Source organism: Argiope bruennichi, chromosome 2, assembly GCF_947563725.1.
Source record: "Argiope bruennichi chromosome 2, qqArgBrue1.1, whole genome shotgun sequence".
NCBI lineage: Eukaryota > Metazoa > Arthropoda > Arachnida > Araneae > Araneidae > Argiope > Argiope bruennichi.
Window position 1 is genome coordinate 131990509 of NC_079152.1, and position 13750 is coordinate 132004258.

Below are 13750 nucleotides of genomic sequence, written 5' to 3' on the forward strand. Positions count from 1 at the left end.
TTAGATATGCTTCTTTATGTCTTCATGATATTTTTTGATTTTTATCCTTTCTTGTACATAAATTATATAAACAGAAATTTTTATAAAATCTCACGAAAAAATTATATATCGAGATTTGAGGAATCTCTACATTACAGTCCGAATAAACTACTTTTGGAATTAAGTATGTTGATCTGTCTATAAATTCATCAAATAATCATTTTCTCTGCGCAATCAGCTAGAATGGATTAGTGATGATGTACAGTCTTTACAATAAAATTGTACACTTCTAAGAAATTTTAAATGAGACTTATTTGTGGATTATCAGTCTATCCGTCCGTTACGTGAGCAAGATAGCTCAAAAGAGAAACTATCGAGAAATATGAAATATTCCTCATCTTTTAATTATTAAAATCGCAAATCTGTATCAAATTTTAGATTCTATATATGACAGGTTTGAACTCTGATTGTTTGCCTGTTCTTGCATTTTAATAATAAAGATAACTAAAAAACGCAGTAAACCAGATGGATTGTTCTTACTATATGATGTTTATACTAAAAGAATATATGTAGTTTTCAATTCAGTCTATCAAAAGGTTGAATGCCCGCTTGTTTATTTCAAATAAAGCCAAATTAAATTTTGTTTGTGATTTTGATACCACATTTGTGTATTTGTTCCAAAATTTGAAACCAATGGATCAAATAGAAGCGGGTCAAAAATGCTAGATTCCCTCCACTATAAAACGAAGATAAATGCTTTCAATCATGCCATTTTGCGATGCAATAGAGAAGAGAATATTACTAGCTTGAATTGTATTATATCAGAAAATATCAAAAAAAAAAAAAGATAGTGAAAATCATCTATTATTCTGTTTGAAGTCAAATATATATAATCTGGGATATTATTATTACTTCATCCAAAACTTCCACTGCTTCTACTTTTATTTTCTTTCAACTCAATGTTTAAAAAAGAAAAATCGTTATGCTCTTGTCATCTGCATATCAGTAATTGCATTATCAGGAAGTATTTAAGCATAAAATTAGCCGAATTAATTAGGTTAACACTACAAACTCCTGGCACTGGGGCAAGTGTTATATAACACGCAGTCTTTGCTTCAGTGACAAAGTGAACTTTTCGGTGAAATGTTAATTGACAGCCGCTTCAATTAAAACAGAAGATTGCGTAAATTAATGAATGTGTTCATTTCTCGCCTCAAAGGATTAAACAATTATTTTAATAAGAAGAAATTAAAATAATTTTTAACCATTTGTAAAAAATAATTACTTCACCATTTGTAAAAAAAAAAAAATATTTAACTGTTTCTTTATTCTTTGAAATCATTAGCAAAGGGTTTTCTGTTTTTATTCAAATGTTAGTCATTTCCAAATAATATAATTATTTGACGATAATCGCAATATTTTCAACAATACAATTATAATAAATGTGCAAACGATAATCAGTACAAACTCTAAATAAGATGCTTTCTTCTTGATATAATTTGTAAAAGAGAGATTAAGATTAAAGTAACACTTGAAAGACATTTATTTATTGGGTGAAAACTTTTGTTATTTCGGTGTACTTTTTATATCATAGTTTTTTTGTGTGAAATATTTCCTTACATTTGAAATCTGTTTTACATTCTAATACACATTAAAAATACTTTTAAATGCCTCAAAATGTTTCGTTTATCAAATTTAAATTCTATTCTATTTTTTATAGTACGTGGAATACATGGATAAAAAAAAAGGCATCGTCTGAAATTTACCGTTAATAACAAATTAGGTCAAATATTAAATCATATAAGCTATGATGAAAAATGAAAAATTATAATATGTAACGAATTTAAATTTAATAATAATTTAATGAGCATTTCAGAAGCAAAAATATTAGGCTTGAAAAAAAATGTAAGTAATTTATGAAATTTCTTTGTTTTTCCCTTCTTTTCTTTCTCTTTTGTGCCCCTTCAACTAATTAGATAACTCATTATTATAGCAGTAGGGGCGCCGGATGACGTAATATTATGTACATCTAAAACAAAATATTCAAAATTTTGCAACGAAAAATGAGGTCAAAAAATCATCAAAAAAGTAATTTTTAAATAAATTGACAAATAGATTTCAATAAATTGGCGCATTCGCTACAGAAAAGAATTCGAAATTTCGATGTATAACGACTAACTAAAATTTGTTTTCAATTTAATAATGATTTCAGTTGCACAAATATTAGACTATAAGAAAAATGCAAGCAATTTATGAAATTTCTTTGTGTGGCTAAAACAAAATATTCTGCATTTTGCAGTGAATTAACAAGGCAAAAAATTCAGCATAAATTTAATGTTTAAATTAAACTTATAGCAAAGTGTAGAAGCCCGGTGGCATATCCCAACGCGCAGGTCCGAGGTTCGATCCTCGGGCTGGCCGAGGTCGACTTATCCTTTTATCCTTTTCAGTGGGTCGACGAACTGAGGACCAAGCATGCTTGGGAGCTAAATACTGGGGTTCCGCGTTAGGCTGATCGCCTAACCAAGGCATATGCGATGCACCTCAGGGCCCTCGGTTGAGAATACAGATTTGAGCTCTGTAGGCCTTGGCCTACATGGGGCTGTCATGCCACTGAGTTTAGTTTTATAGCGAAATATTGCATGATTTTTGATACTAGAGAAAGTGATTATAAAAAATGTCAGATTTTTTTTGATACTTTATATACATAAATTATAAATTAAAATTCCATTTTGACCGAACAATGACACACCTTTTTTTAATGTTTTGCAGAAAAAACTTGTTTTGAAGAATTGAATTACAGTTTTTATTACGTGATTGTGAGGCGAAACAACGTATTTTAAAAGCTTATCTTCTGCACGGAAATAATAAAATCATTCTTCCATTGAAATATGTAGATATAGTAGATAAAACTTTTATTTTGCACATTAAAATGATCATAAAACGCATTTTAACCAAATAAGAAATACGTATATAAGTTTTAAAACAATTAAAATATCACAATACGGGCTTTGAACCTATTTGCATATGTCTGTAAGAGTTGAAAAAATAAAATTTCGTGATGGATATACAAAGAACGCAATAAAATATTTGAGCCAAAGTGAAATCACAAAAAAAATTTAAGCTGACTATTCCAATGATAATAACTTTTCTTAGAAAAATATTTTACTTAAAATTATTACGAGAAAAAAAGTAAATAAATATACCCAAGAAATCTTTTAAAAAATTTCCTCATGACATACAGATTTATAAAAACAATTTTAAATATTTCACAATGTGAAAAGAGGCAATAGTTTTTACGGTGTGTACTTAACGATAACATTATTGCGTTATCAATTTTATTAGAATTGATAACGCAATGAAGGAGACTGAATTTCTCTAAAACTTTTCAACATTCAGATTTTTTCCAAACTGACAGATCCTGAATGATATATAATTTTGGATATACAAGGTGTTCTGTTTTTCTTTGAATACAAAAATTAAAAAAAAAACTATCATTATTTGGCATGTATTTGTCTCTATATATAATGGAGATGTTATAAATGTTTTATTAAAATGACGTCAGTGAATTTCAATGTGAAACTGTCACCCTTGTCAGTTCGAATAACATCAAGGTGTATTCCAGTTCTCTGCAAGTATTATACAACGTTTCGGTTGTCACTCTAGATACAATATATTTGATTTTAACTTTGCGTTTACCAGTATCTTCAACTGACTGGCATTGCAAACAAATTATCCTTTATGTAATCTCAAAATTGGCACTGAACAGTAATGATCGATTTGAATTCATGGAACAATAGAATGCATTGAACTTTTTACTTTATTGACTCCTTTTTGATAACAGAACGAATGTAAAATTATTATTTATACATTATTTGCTGTATCTGTCGAAGTAAAGAAAAATTTGCAGTATTATATTCAATGGTTCCTTCGTAATAATTATTTGTAATAGAGAATTACTTTTTGATCAACCAGTATAAATAAACAAAATGTAAGCTTCTCAAATTCAGACAAGTTTCATTAATATTATATATATAAAAGGTATTCATGATGGTCTTTTCACCATCTTTGCGGTTAGGTCAACCCTACAAAATACATCATTTTTACAATGGAACATGATATTCCAATTGCAAGAAGCGTGGCGCTACAAAAAGTTCTGTGTCATTAAACTAAGTAAAAGAAGAGATACTCCAGATAAATTATTCAACATAGATTTAATGTATAAGAAATTTAAAACAGCACAAAAACCCAGGTGCACGAATATTAACTTGCGAAGCGTGTATAGCTTCAGATGGCGAGCATTTGAACACTTATTTAAATTATTCCAAAGGATATCTATTGATACTGAGTCTACTTGCCATTGTCTGTCTTGGTGCGAAAGTCTCGTAATGTTCATATTCATGAAATATATTTTTCGTCTTATTGTAAATTTGCATTCCAATAAATGTATGTTTTACTGCATGTTCCACTGTATTTGAATTGTTTCTTATTCTGAGTTGATATCTAACTTTAAAATTGGTAAAAGGTTTTTTACCATCCTCTATAATCGTATTTAGGTGAACGGTAATTAAAAATAACGATCGAATTGGTTAGATTATGAAGAAGCTGTTTTGGAAACAAGAACCGAAACAAAATTTGAAAGTAATTATAAATTTTCGGAGTTTTACGAAACAGCTTAAGAATAGAATGGAATTTTATGTTTTATTTTAATACATAATATGTTATCTTTAAAGCAACTCATGCTTACAAGCAAATATTACTTGTATGTTTTAGCGAGAAGATTTAGCACACATACAACAAATCTACAAGTGTAGAAAGTTCAACCAACAACACTCATGACCTAGCAAAAATTTCAAAACGAATTGTATGTATCCAGAACTTTTAAGCGGCAGAGTGGAAAAATCCATTTCGCTGTCAGCGACCAGAATTCATTTTTCTGTCATTATGGTCTTGCAATACCATAAAAAATGATTTCAAAAGTTTATCAGAGAGTCTGTTACATTTCTGATTTGAGACGATCCATCTCAGGATAAAAGAATCTAATTTCGATATTAAAATGCCCTATTTTAGAACTCGTCAAAAAAGGAAATTTGTAGGAGAATTCTCTCCAATTTACATCGTCAGTGCAGATTTCTCTGTCTAATTAGCTGCCAAGGATCACTATAATAAAGGTGAGCCAAAGATTAAAAAAAGGTAGATTAAAGGTAGATTAAAAAATATTATAAACCTAAGTGTCAAATAAATAAATCAAATATAGGACACTAATTTTTTCAATTATAAAAATATTGGAGTTACAGTAAGTGTAAACACTGAATTATTAAAATCATTGATTAAAGTATAATTTATTTCTTTTCGGAATATTTATCATTCATTGATTGATTAAGTTGTTTTCCTCTTGCTAGGACCCCCTGAATAATAATTTTTAATAATATATTTGTTTGAAATTTATTATCTATACTTATAATAAAGCTCAATGTGTGTGTGTGTGTGTGTGTGTGTGTGTGTGTGTGTGTGTGTGTGTGTGTGTGTGTGTGTTGGCGCTCTACAGGCCAGACCGTTTGACATACAGCTACCAAATTTGGTACATGTATACCTTGGAGGTTGGGAATGTGCACCTGGGGTTTCTTTTTTCGAATTTTTAATTAGAATTTTAATTTTTAATTAAAAACTAACTTTCCCGCCAAAAAAATCTTCCATTTTCCCCACCGCCAACTTTCCCGCCAAAAAAATCTTCCATTTTCCCAACCGCCAACTTTCCCGCCAAAAAAATCTTCCATTATCCCCAGCGCCAAACGAGGAAGGCTTCAGTTTTTTTTCTCCCAACAGTAATGAGGCTAGGGTTTAAATTTTTCGGCGGATTATTTCAATCGGTTCTGTTTATTTTCTTAATGTTTGATGCATTTAAAATTAAACATTGTTAATGAATCAATCTTTCAGATTCATTCTGAAGTACTTTTGAATTAAAATAAAACAGAATAAAGGAAATTAAAAATTTCTAATCCGCATAGCGTTAACCCAACTGGCGTAGAAAAAAATCACGTATTTGCGTTACGTAACCGGCGAAGAAAATTCACGCATGCGCATTCTGTTCTGATTGTTGCCATGACAACGTTATCAATGGATGATTTAAATTATTTTTGGGTTAGTTGCATGCTTTTGTAAGTAAATTGTATTTATGTTAGTTATATATTTTTTGTATATGCTTATAGTTTTAAGTACATCGTTTTTTAAGTAGTTTTTTTAAAACCTGTTTTCAACCGTTTATTTTAAACGATTCGTTTTATTTTCTTAGTGTTTGATGCATTTAAATTTAAACATTGTTAATTAATCGATCTGCTCATAATGAATCTAAGAAAATTTTGTTGACCAACTCTTGAGATATTACATAAATTAAAAAAGATATTCTTTAGTGCCCATAAAGTTTAAACACTGAGTGACTCTATTTTCAGTAATCAGATTATAAAAAAATGCTTTGTTTCAGTAAAAAATATTATTATATTAATTGAAGATAAATTCTTTCCACTTTAATTTAAAGCATAAATTCTACGGGTGCTAACAGAAAATGAGAGAGATACATATTACGTTATGACTGAAGGCCTTTATAATATTATGAATGAATTATATGATAATCAAAATTTGAAGTTTTAAAATATTTTGATGAAGAAGCTATTAAAGTAGAAATTGCATAAAATATTTAATTATTAAAATTTTAACGAACATTAAGATTGGCGAACCGGCTGGTCGCCAAAGGCGGCTAGTTTCTTTATAATCTTTCGTAATAATTATATTCTTATATTTGTAAATAATTAAAGTTGATTTTTCACGAATTTTATTACTTTGGGCGTTTTTACTAAATTAGGCATGAATAAATATAAAGTTACAACAATTAAAAAATTAAAATAAATCATCAGCTTGTTGATTAAGTTAGAAATGTATTGAAATATGAAACTAAAATAGCCATTTAATAAAAAGGGGAAGGCCCCGTAGCTTGCATTGCTTGGAGCATCAATATGTCTAAACTTACAACTAAACATAATGAGGTGAAATGGTATTTAAAATGAGTATATTAAATACCACTGAAATGTATTTCATTCTAAACTAATTATTTTAATTTCATTTTTAGATAATTCATCAAAAATGAATGTTCCATTTTCTTATCAGTTTTCAAAATTACGGAATCAAAATAAAAAAAAAGAAAGTAAGATAAACCATTTTTCTCGCGAACAGGGGCTGCAGTGAATAACTGGTTTAAGGTTTCCTACAATTTTAAACTTAGCTGTTCATGAATCTATTGCGATTATTGACAGTATTTTAAATTTTTAACTAATTAAATCAATTATTCGCCTCATTTTCAATATAAAAGCAACGAAATAATAACCACTCACTTTCAGAGACTGTCTTCTTCGGCGTCGCGAAAATCTTCATGAAGGTAACCTGTGTGGCCATGTCCGTTGCTTCTTCACTGACCGAGATATTGTCAGATTCTGGGAGAGTATCGGTCACTCTGCATGCCACTTCTCTATCTTCTTCTCGATCCTCACGCGACTCGTTTCCTGGAGAGGAGCTCTGGACCATTTCGGTGACAAAAGCGAGCCTCGCCTGCGGAATCGAACTCGGCTGGCCAAGGCTGGCCTTCGCCTTTGTTGTCTGATTGAAGAAGCTTATCTTTTCGGACACATTAAGAATTCCATCCAGACTGGGCGCATCTTCTTTTTCTTCGTGGTCATCGTTCCCGCCGTCGATGTCGGTCACGGCATCATGAAAAGATACCTTCTTGCGAGGGACTTTGTCGATGGATGTTGGATCATCCTCTATTCTGGGGCCGTTCATAACGTCTAAGAGGGAGCCATTGGTGAATTCGTGGAAGCCGTTTTGAAGCTTCTCTGTGTGGCCGTTGAGATGTTCCGTCATCATGGGCGCGTAGTTCTGAAAGAAAAAAATAAGTTTCTAAATCTATCATAACTATGATACGTATATTCTAGAACTGGTCTATTCTCAACAGATAAGACAGGTTAATATCTCGTTCTAAAGCTACAAGACTGATTTGTAATGGACCTTTTAATTTCGAATAGTAATGCGAATAATTTAGTTTAATCAGATTAACGTTCCATTTTGAAGCCACCTCAAGATTATTTTTGAAAGGGATTTTTTTAAGGGAGGAGGATGTCATCTTGAACCTTGAAAAGTGGACAGCACTTTTACTTCAAATACACGTCCAATCCTAATGGATACTAATAATTTTTCAGTCACAATCCAATATTAATAATTTGCTCCAAATACTAATGGCAGGATCACAGTGATTTTAAAATAGGAAAATTAAATACGCTTATCATACAACGGGGAACCAATGTAGAATCAAATACTCAAATCAATGATTCTTTATCAATGGGCCAATGGCTTAGAGAATTGAACAAACCATTGAATGACGTGATGTGATGATTAGCTTCATAAAGCTTAACAGATTTGGTTTGAAATACGGAATTTATGAGAGAGAGAGTTTGGATATGTAAATGCTAGAAAAGATTGTTTATTAAAATGAATGATTTTTGTTGCAACGCTTTCGAATATATATAAAAATATTTCATGGCATAGCATACATGTTATCAATTTACTATCTTACATATTATCAATTAATTATTGTTCTACAAATTGATCATCTATAATTACATTACCTGTTGTTCATTCCTTATAGCAATACATGTTCACCAGCCAATTAATATTTTACATTCATTATTGTATTTCATATAATACACCAATTTATCATATTACTTTATTTATTGTATCCCAAACTGCAAATTCATTGTGTTCAAAACTGGACATTCACTATGTAAAAGATTGTATGTTTACACAGAGTATTTATAATTTTAATCGAGAAATCAAATGAAAGCTAGACATGGACATTTTGAAAATTAAGCATATTTTTAGGACAGTTCATTTTTTCACTCAACATTACACTTTTAAAATTAAAATCGCATACGTTTTATTGTTTTATAAATAATACTCTCACTATAAACAATTATTTAAAGAATTTAAATCGCGAAATCCACCTCGATTAACACTACAGGAAGTTGAAAAAGAACTTTGAATGCAACAAACAAATGCATCATTCGAATGAATTCAGAGACATTGTATTGATACAGAAACGCAAATGTTATCGAAAATCTCACAACACAATGTCTCATGAATTATTTTACTATCATATATTATTATTATATTAACTCATTTTTATTCAATTCTGTCTGTTAATTAGCAAATTTTGCAATCGATTTTGAACTAACTTTCCGATGAGCTAGAGATTAGAAATTTTAAATATAGTTTAGAAGTGGATGGCAATTTAATATTAATTTGGTTTCTTATCTGTCTATTCGGTACAAATTATGCATTCATTAAAAACTTTCAATACTTACAAATGGCGCCATTCTAAAATATATCATTGTGAATTTTAAAAATTAATACTCACAAATTTTTTATATGGGACAATCTATATGGGCTTATAAATCTGTATAGGGCTAGGAGAAATTATTTTACATTTTTTAGACCTTTTAAAGACGGGGTATATAAAAAGTTTTTTTTAAATAATTAATTTTAAAAAAAATCATTAACATGTTTATTTGATGCTTGCTTAAAATTATTTTATATCAATAAAAACTTTAAAAAGTTTTTTTTTTTTTTTTTTTTGTCAAAACTTGATCTTAAATTATGCGATTGCTGAAATATGCCTCACAAGTCATTCTCTTTTTTAAATTATTAATTTGAATAGAAATTATATTTCTTCAAAGACAAATCATGAAATAAAGCAAATTATAAAATCGATATTGATAGTACCAAAACGATAAAACTCTTGTAAACTGTTTTTTATGCATTTTGTTCATTATCTCAAGTACATTTTTTAAAAGCAATTTCATTTAATTTTTTCTGGTAATCCTCCAAAGGAACAACTGTATTATCAATTTGAAACATAAATCGTTCTTTTAAACTCATTCTCAAACAAATTTATTAGAATTCCTTCAACAAGTTCTCCTCTTCAGAAGATCAAAACCTGTTATTATAACCGTAACTCACTGCTTACAACACTGTTAATATTCGACATCATTTTTCTTTATAATCTTCTAATCCCCGTGCTGTAACCTCCTCATTGTCGCATATCTCTTGTAGTTCCTAATCTTCTGTTTGACTTCTTAAATTACCAAAGAGAAGCTTTCGATTCTTCGATTCGAGGAAAAAATGGAATACATCTATGTTTGTATTATTCATTATGATTGATATTAATTTTATAAGATATTAATTTTACATTTAAAGTGGCAACAAGCTAATGCAAGTTTCGACGAAAACATAAATCATTTGGGCTTCGAATAGAACAAAATTTTTATATAGAAATATAATTATATGATAAATAATATTTATCAAGTTGAAGTTATTTTAAATTTCAAAATCAATAAGTTGAAGTTATTTTAAATTTCAAAATCAATAAGTTGAAGTATTGATAAATTTCAAAATCAATAAGTTGAAGTTATTTTAAATTTCAAAATCAATAAGTTGAAGTATTGATAAATTTCAAAATCAATAAGTTGAAGAATAAAATTTATCAGGACCGTAGCCGATATGTTTATGATTGATAATTTCATAATATGGAAAAAAATAAAATAAATATGTCTGTTTGAAACAACGAAATTAATCACATTTCAGTTTACATAAAAATAAATGCAGATAAAAATTGAATACGTCAGACTTCGACACAATACAGCCAATTCTATTTTCTGAGAAAAATTAATAAAATATTTTAATTTCTTTCTTTATATTTGTCATTAAAATAAATTTTACTTTTTTCAACATGTTGCCACGGCGATTGTGTGAAGGATTACAAGGATAATAAGAGGAATCCTTTATGCAATAAAAAAATATGTCAATTTGAAACATAAAAAAACTATCACGTTTATTATTTATACTTTTAAATGGAGGAATAATTAGTAGGCATGAGTAAATTAATATAAATAACATTTATTTTCCTGCAGGAATTTACGTATATTTTAATTTCTTGATTTACGCCAGGCATTGCAAGAATTTGTCTTTATCAGTATGTTTCCATGGCAAAAGCTTTTGTGAAAACATTGCACTTTGCTTTCAATCTTTTGACCCACTCATGAAATAATGTTAGTTTTTAGAAAAAAGCGCACTTAATTTTTGTCACATGTTTAAGGCTGTCAAGCAAATCTTGTCAGATTGTCAAACTGCCGTCATGGCGATAGCTAATCTGATACTCGTGCGCTTGTGGCTAAATTCTAAAAATAATGATTTTTTTAGATCACTATAGATAAGAAAAGGTTAGGTTAAAAATGTGGATGAAATAAAATGCACGAAATAGAACAGATTTTCAAATGTTGCCCTTTTATAAGGTTATTCAATTCTTTATAAAAAGTATAAAAAAGTTAAAAGGAGATTTGAAACTCTGTTGCGGAATATTAGTTTGATGATGTTTTGTTTTATTCGTTTTTTAAAGCTGCTTTAAAAAATTAATCTTAATTAAATGGCAACGTTAGTGAGCGTACAAAAATGTATTAAATATCGTCGCAATATCAAATGTATTAAATATCGTTGGTGTTTACGCCGATACTAAATGAAATAGCAGAATAAAAAAACATTGCAAAATATACTTGAGAGTATTTAGGAAAATTTATTAATTTAAAGAAAAATTGTTCAAAAATAAAATTGTTATCAATAAAGAGTTTTTTTGTTGTTTTTTTCAATTTTAAGTTTTGTAAAAGTGATATTTATGGAATAAAATGCTCCGATGTTATTTAGGAAAATTCTTAAATTTCGATTGATTTTTAACAAAAGATTTAACTAAAATTCTGGGATTTATTTTAGTTAAACATTAGTTACTGTTTAGGAAACTAATTATCTGAACAATAACTACGTGTTATATTTAGTAACTCTAAATGAAACAATCTGCTCAGTAGAGGTTGTAAAACATTGAAGTTTCTCTTTTTATTATTATTCTTTGTTTTGCAATTTGCGGAGAATAGCCTGCTTATATATTTTATCATGTTAAATAACTATTAATAACATGCGAAATGGCACTGCAAATGTCATGTTCACTTTAACAATGAGAAAAATTAAAAATTAGGTTATATTTTAAATTTAATTTTACTCTAAATTTAGTTCTAATTTAAGCTCAGCTAAGTTCTAAATTTATTTTGATTGCTTTTATAACAATAAACCTATTTTTAAAAATTCGCATTTGAATGCGTCTGCCGTATCGGTTCTGAAAATCTTTCCGATGAGTTGAAAGTTTCCGCAAGTTCAATAACAGATGGCGGTCTTTGTTCTGGAAGAAACACATGTAACAAAACACAAAGACTACACAAGATAGCACTACAAAAAATCAGTTTCACACAAGCAGCAAACCGTTAATAGGCAACCGTTATTGCGCAGAGTGCTCAGAGAAAACTAGATGAAGATTAACATTCCAAAGATATAATTCACGCTATTATTCCTTGTCTCACCTCTGCACCTCTATTTTTAAAGTGCTTGAGATACGACATCAAATGTTCTAGTGTGGACGCTGGAGATCGAATCCTAATGGAGATATCGTTAAGATTCTCGAATGTTCGAGATCCTTTATTTTCATCCTCAAGGCCGGGAGTCATTAATTCGTTATCCATTTAACCTCCATTAAAATAACATCCATTAAATAAAAGTTTTTCCATACTATAAAACCAAATGCTCAGGGAAGTAATATTACAGATTCATAACTATAGTTTCTAACTTCTGATTATATAATTGAAAATGTGATTCTGTGGTGGAATGAAGATTATTATAATTCGTGCAGTGGAAGCAAGACAGTATATGTTTTCGGGAACATTTCTTTAATGTTCACATCTCACACAAAACACTAAAGACAAGACAAAACATTAACGCGCGCACCTAACAGAACAACATCTCACCTCATTTTTTAATAATAATCGCAGTGCACTATGGGATACATACCTAATCAGGTATCGCCATCTATTATCCAAAAAAGAAGATAGAGTAATGCAACTACTATAATTTTAATACATACAGATAATGCTTATGTCTTATCACTAACATATTCTGAAAGTTTGAAAAACTGAATTTTTATGAAAATTCTATTATGTAATAAAATATTGATTCGGTTGATCGGAATTTTGAACACTGGACAGATGATGAAAGAAGTATCTGAACTAACACTACATGTTGAAATTTCAAACTAGTAGGTTATCATATCACCAGGAATAATTTATTTCTCAAATGACTAGCTGTCTAAAAACTGTATAGGTAGAATGTAGTTCTTCTGTTTACAAAATTTTGAATATATATATTTCCTTTAAGCTTAATAGAGTGACTAATTTTCTCAAGATAAAAGGTGGGACTTTTTTATTCGGATTCCAAAGACCTTGGATTTATCTGCATTTAGGTTTTGTAACGGTATCTAAGCGCACTAAATTCGTTACTACTCTAGATATTTTAAATAAGTAATGTTTCTGAAATCCTTAATAGACAGAAAATGCAATTCTATTTTCTTTAAAGTTTTTTTCAATTCATTGTTGCTCGCAAATTTACACTTCAAATTTATATTTCCCTCCCTTTTGTGGATCCCCAATATTTATTTTAAACATACAGCTACTAACACATTTAAACCTTTTTCGTACTAAGTTAGATTATTTAAAATATATTGTTTGCAATTTAATCTTAAAATAAGTTTAAAGAGAGAAAAAAATAGAAGCAATTTTTCGTCTGCATATTTTAATTG

The 13750-nt window shown here is 29.0% G+C and overlaps 1 protein-coding gene across 1 annotated transcript in view; it reads right to left on the reverse strand.

Annotated features, from left to right (window-relative positions):
• Positions 1-13750, reverse strand: part of LOC129956472 (uncharacterized protein DDB_G0284459-like) — a 212518-nt gene that overhangs the window by 152772 nt on the left and 45996 nt on the right. The window contains exon 2 of the mRNA XM_056068377.1: positions 7365-7905. Within this exon, the coding sequence (XP_055924352.1) occupies positions 7365-7905 (541 nt within the window). The remainder of the gene's footprint in view (positions 1-7364; positions 7906-13750) is intronic.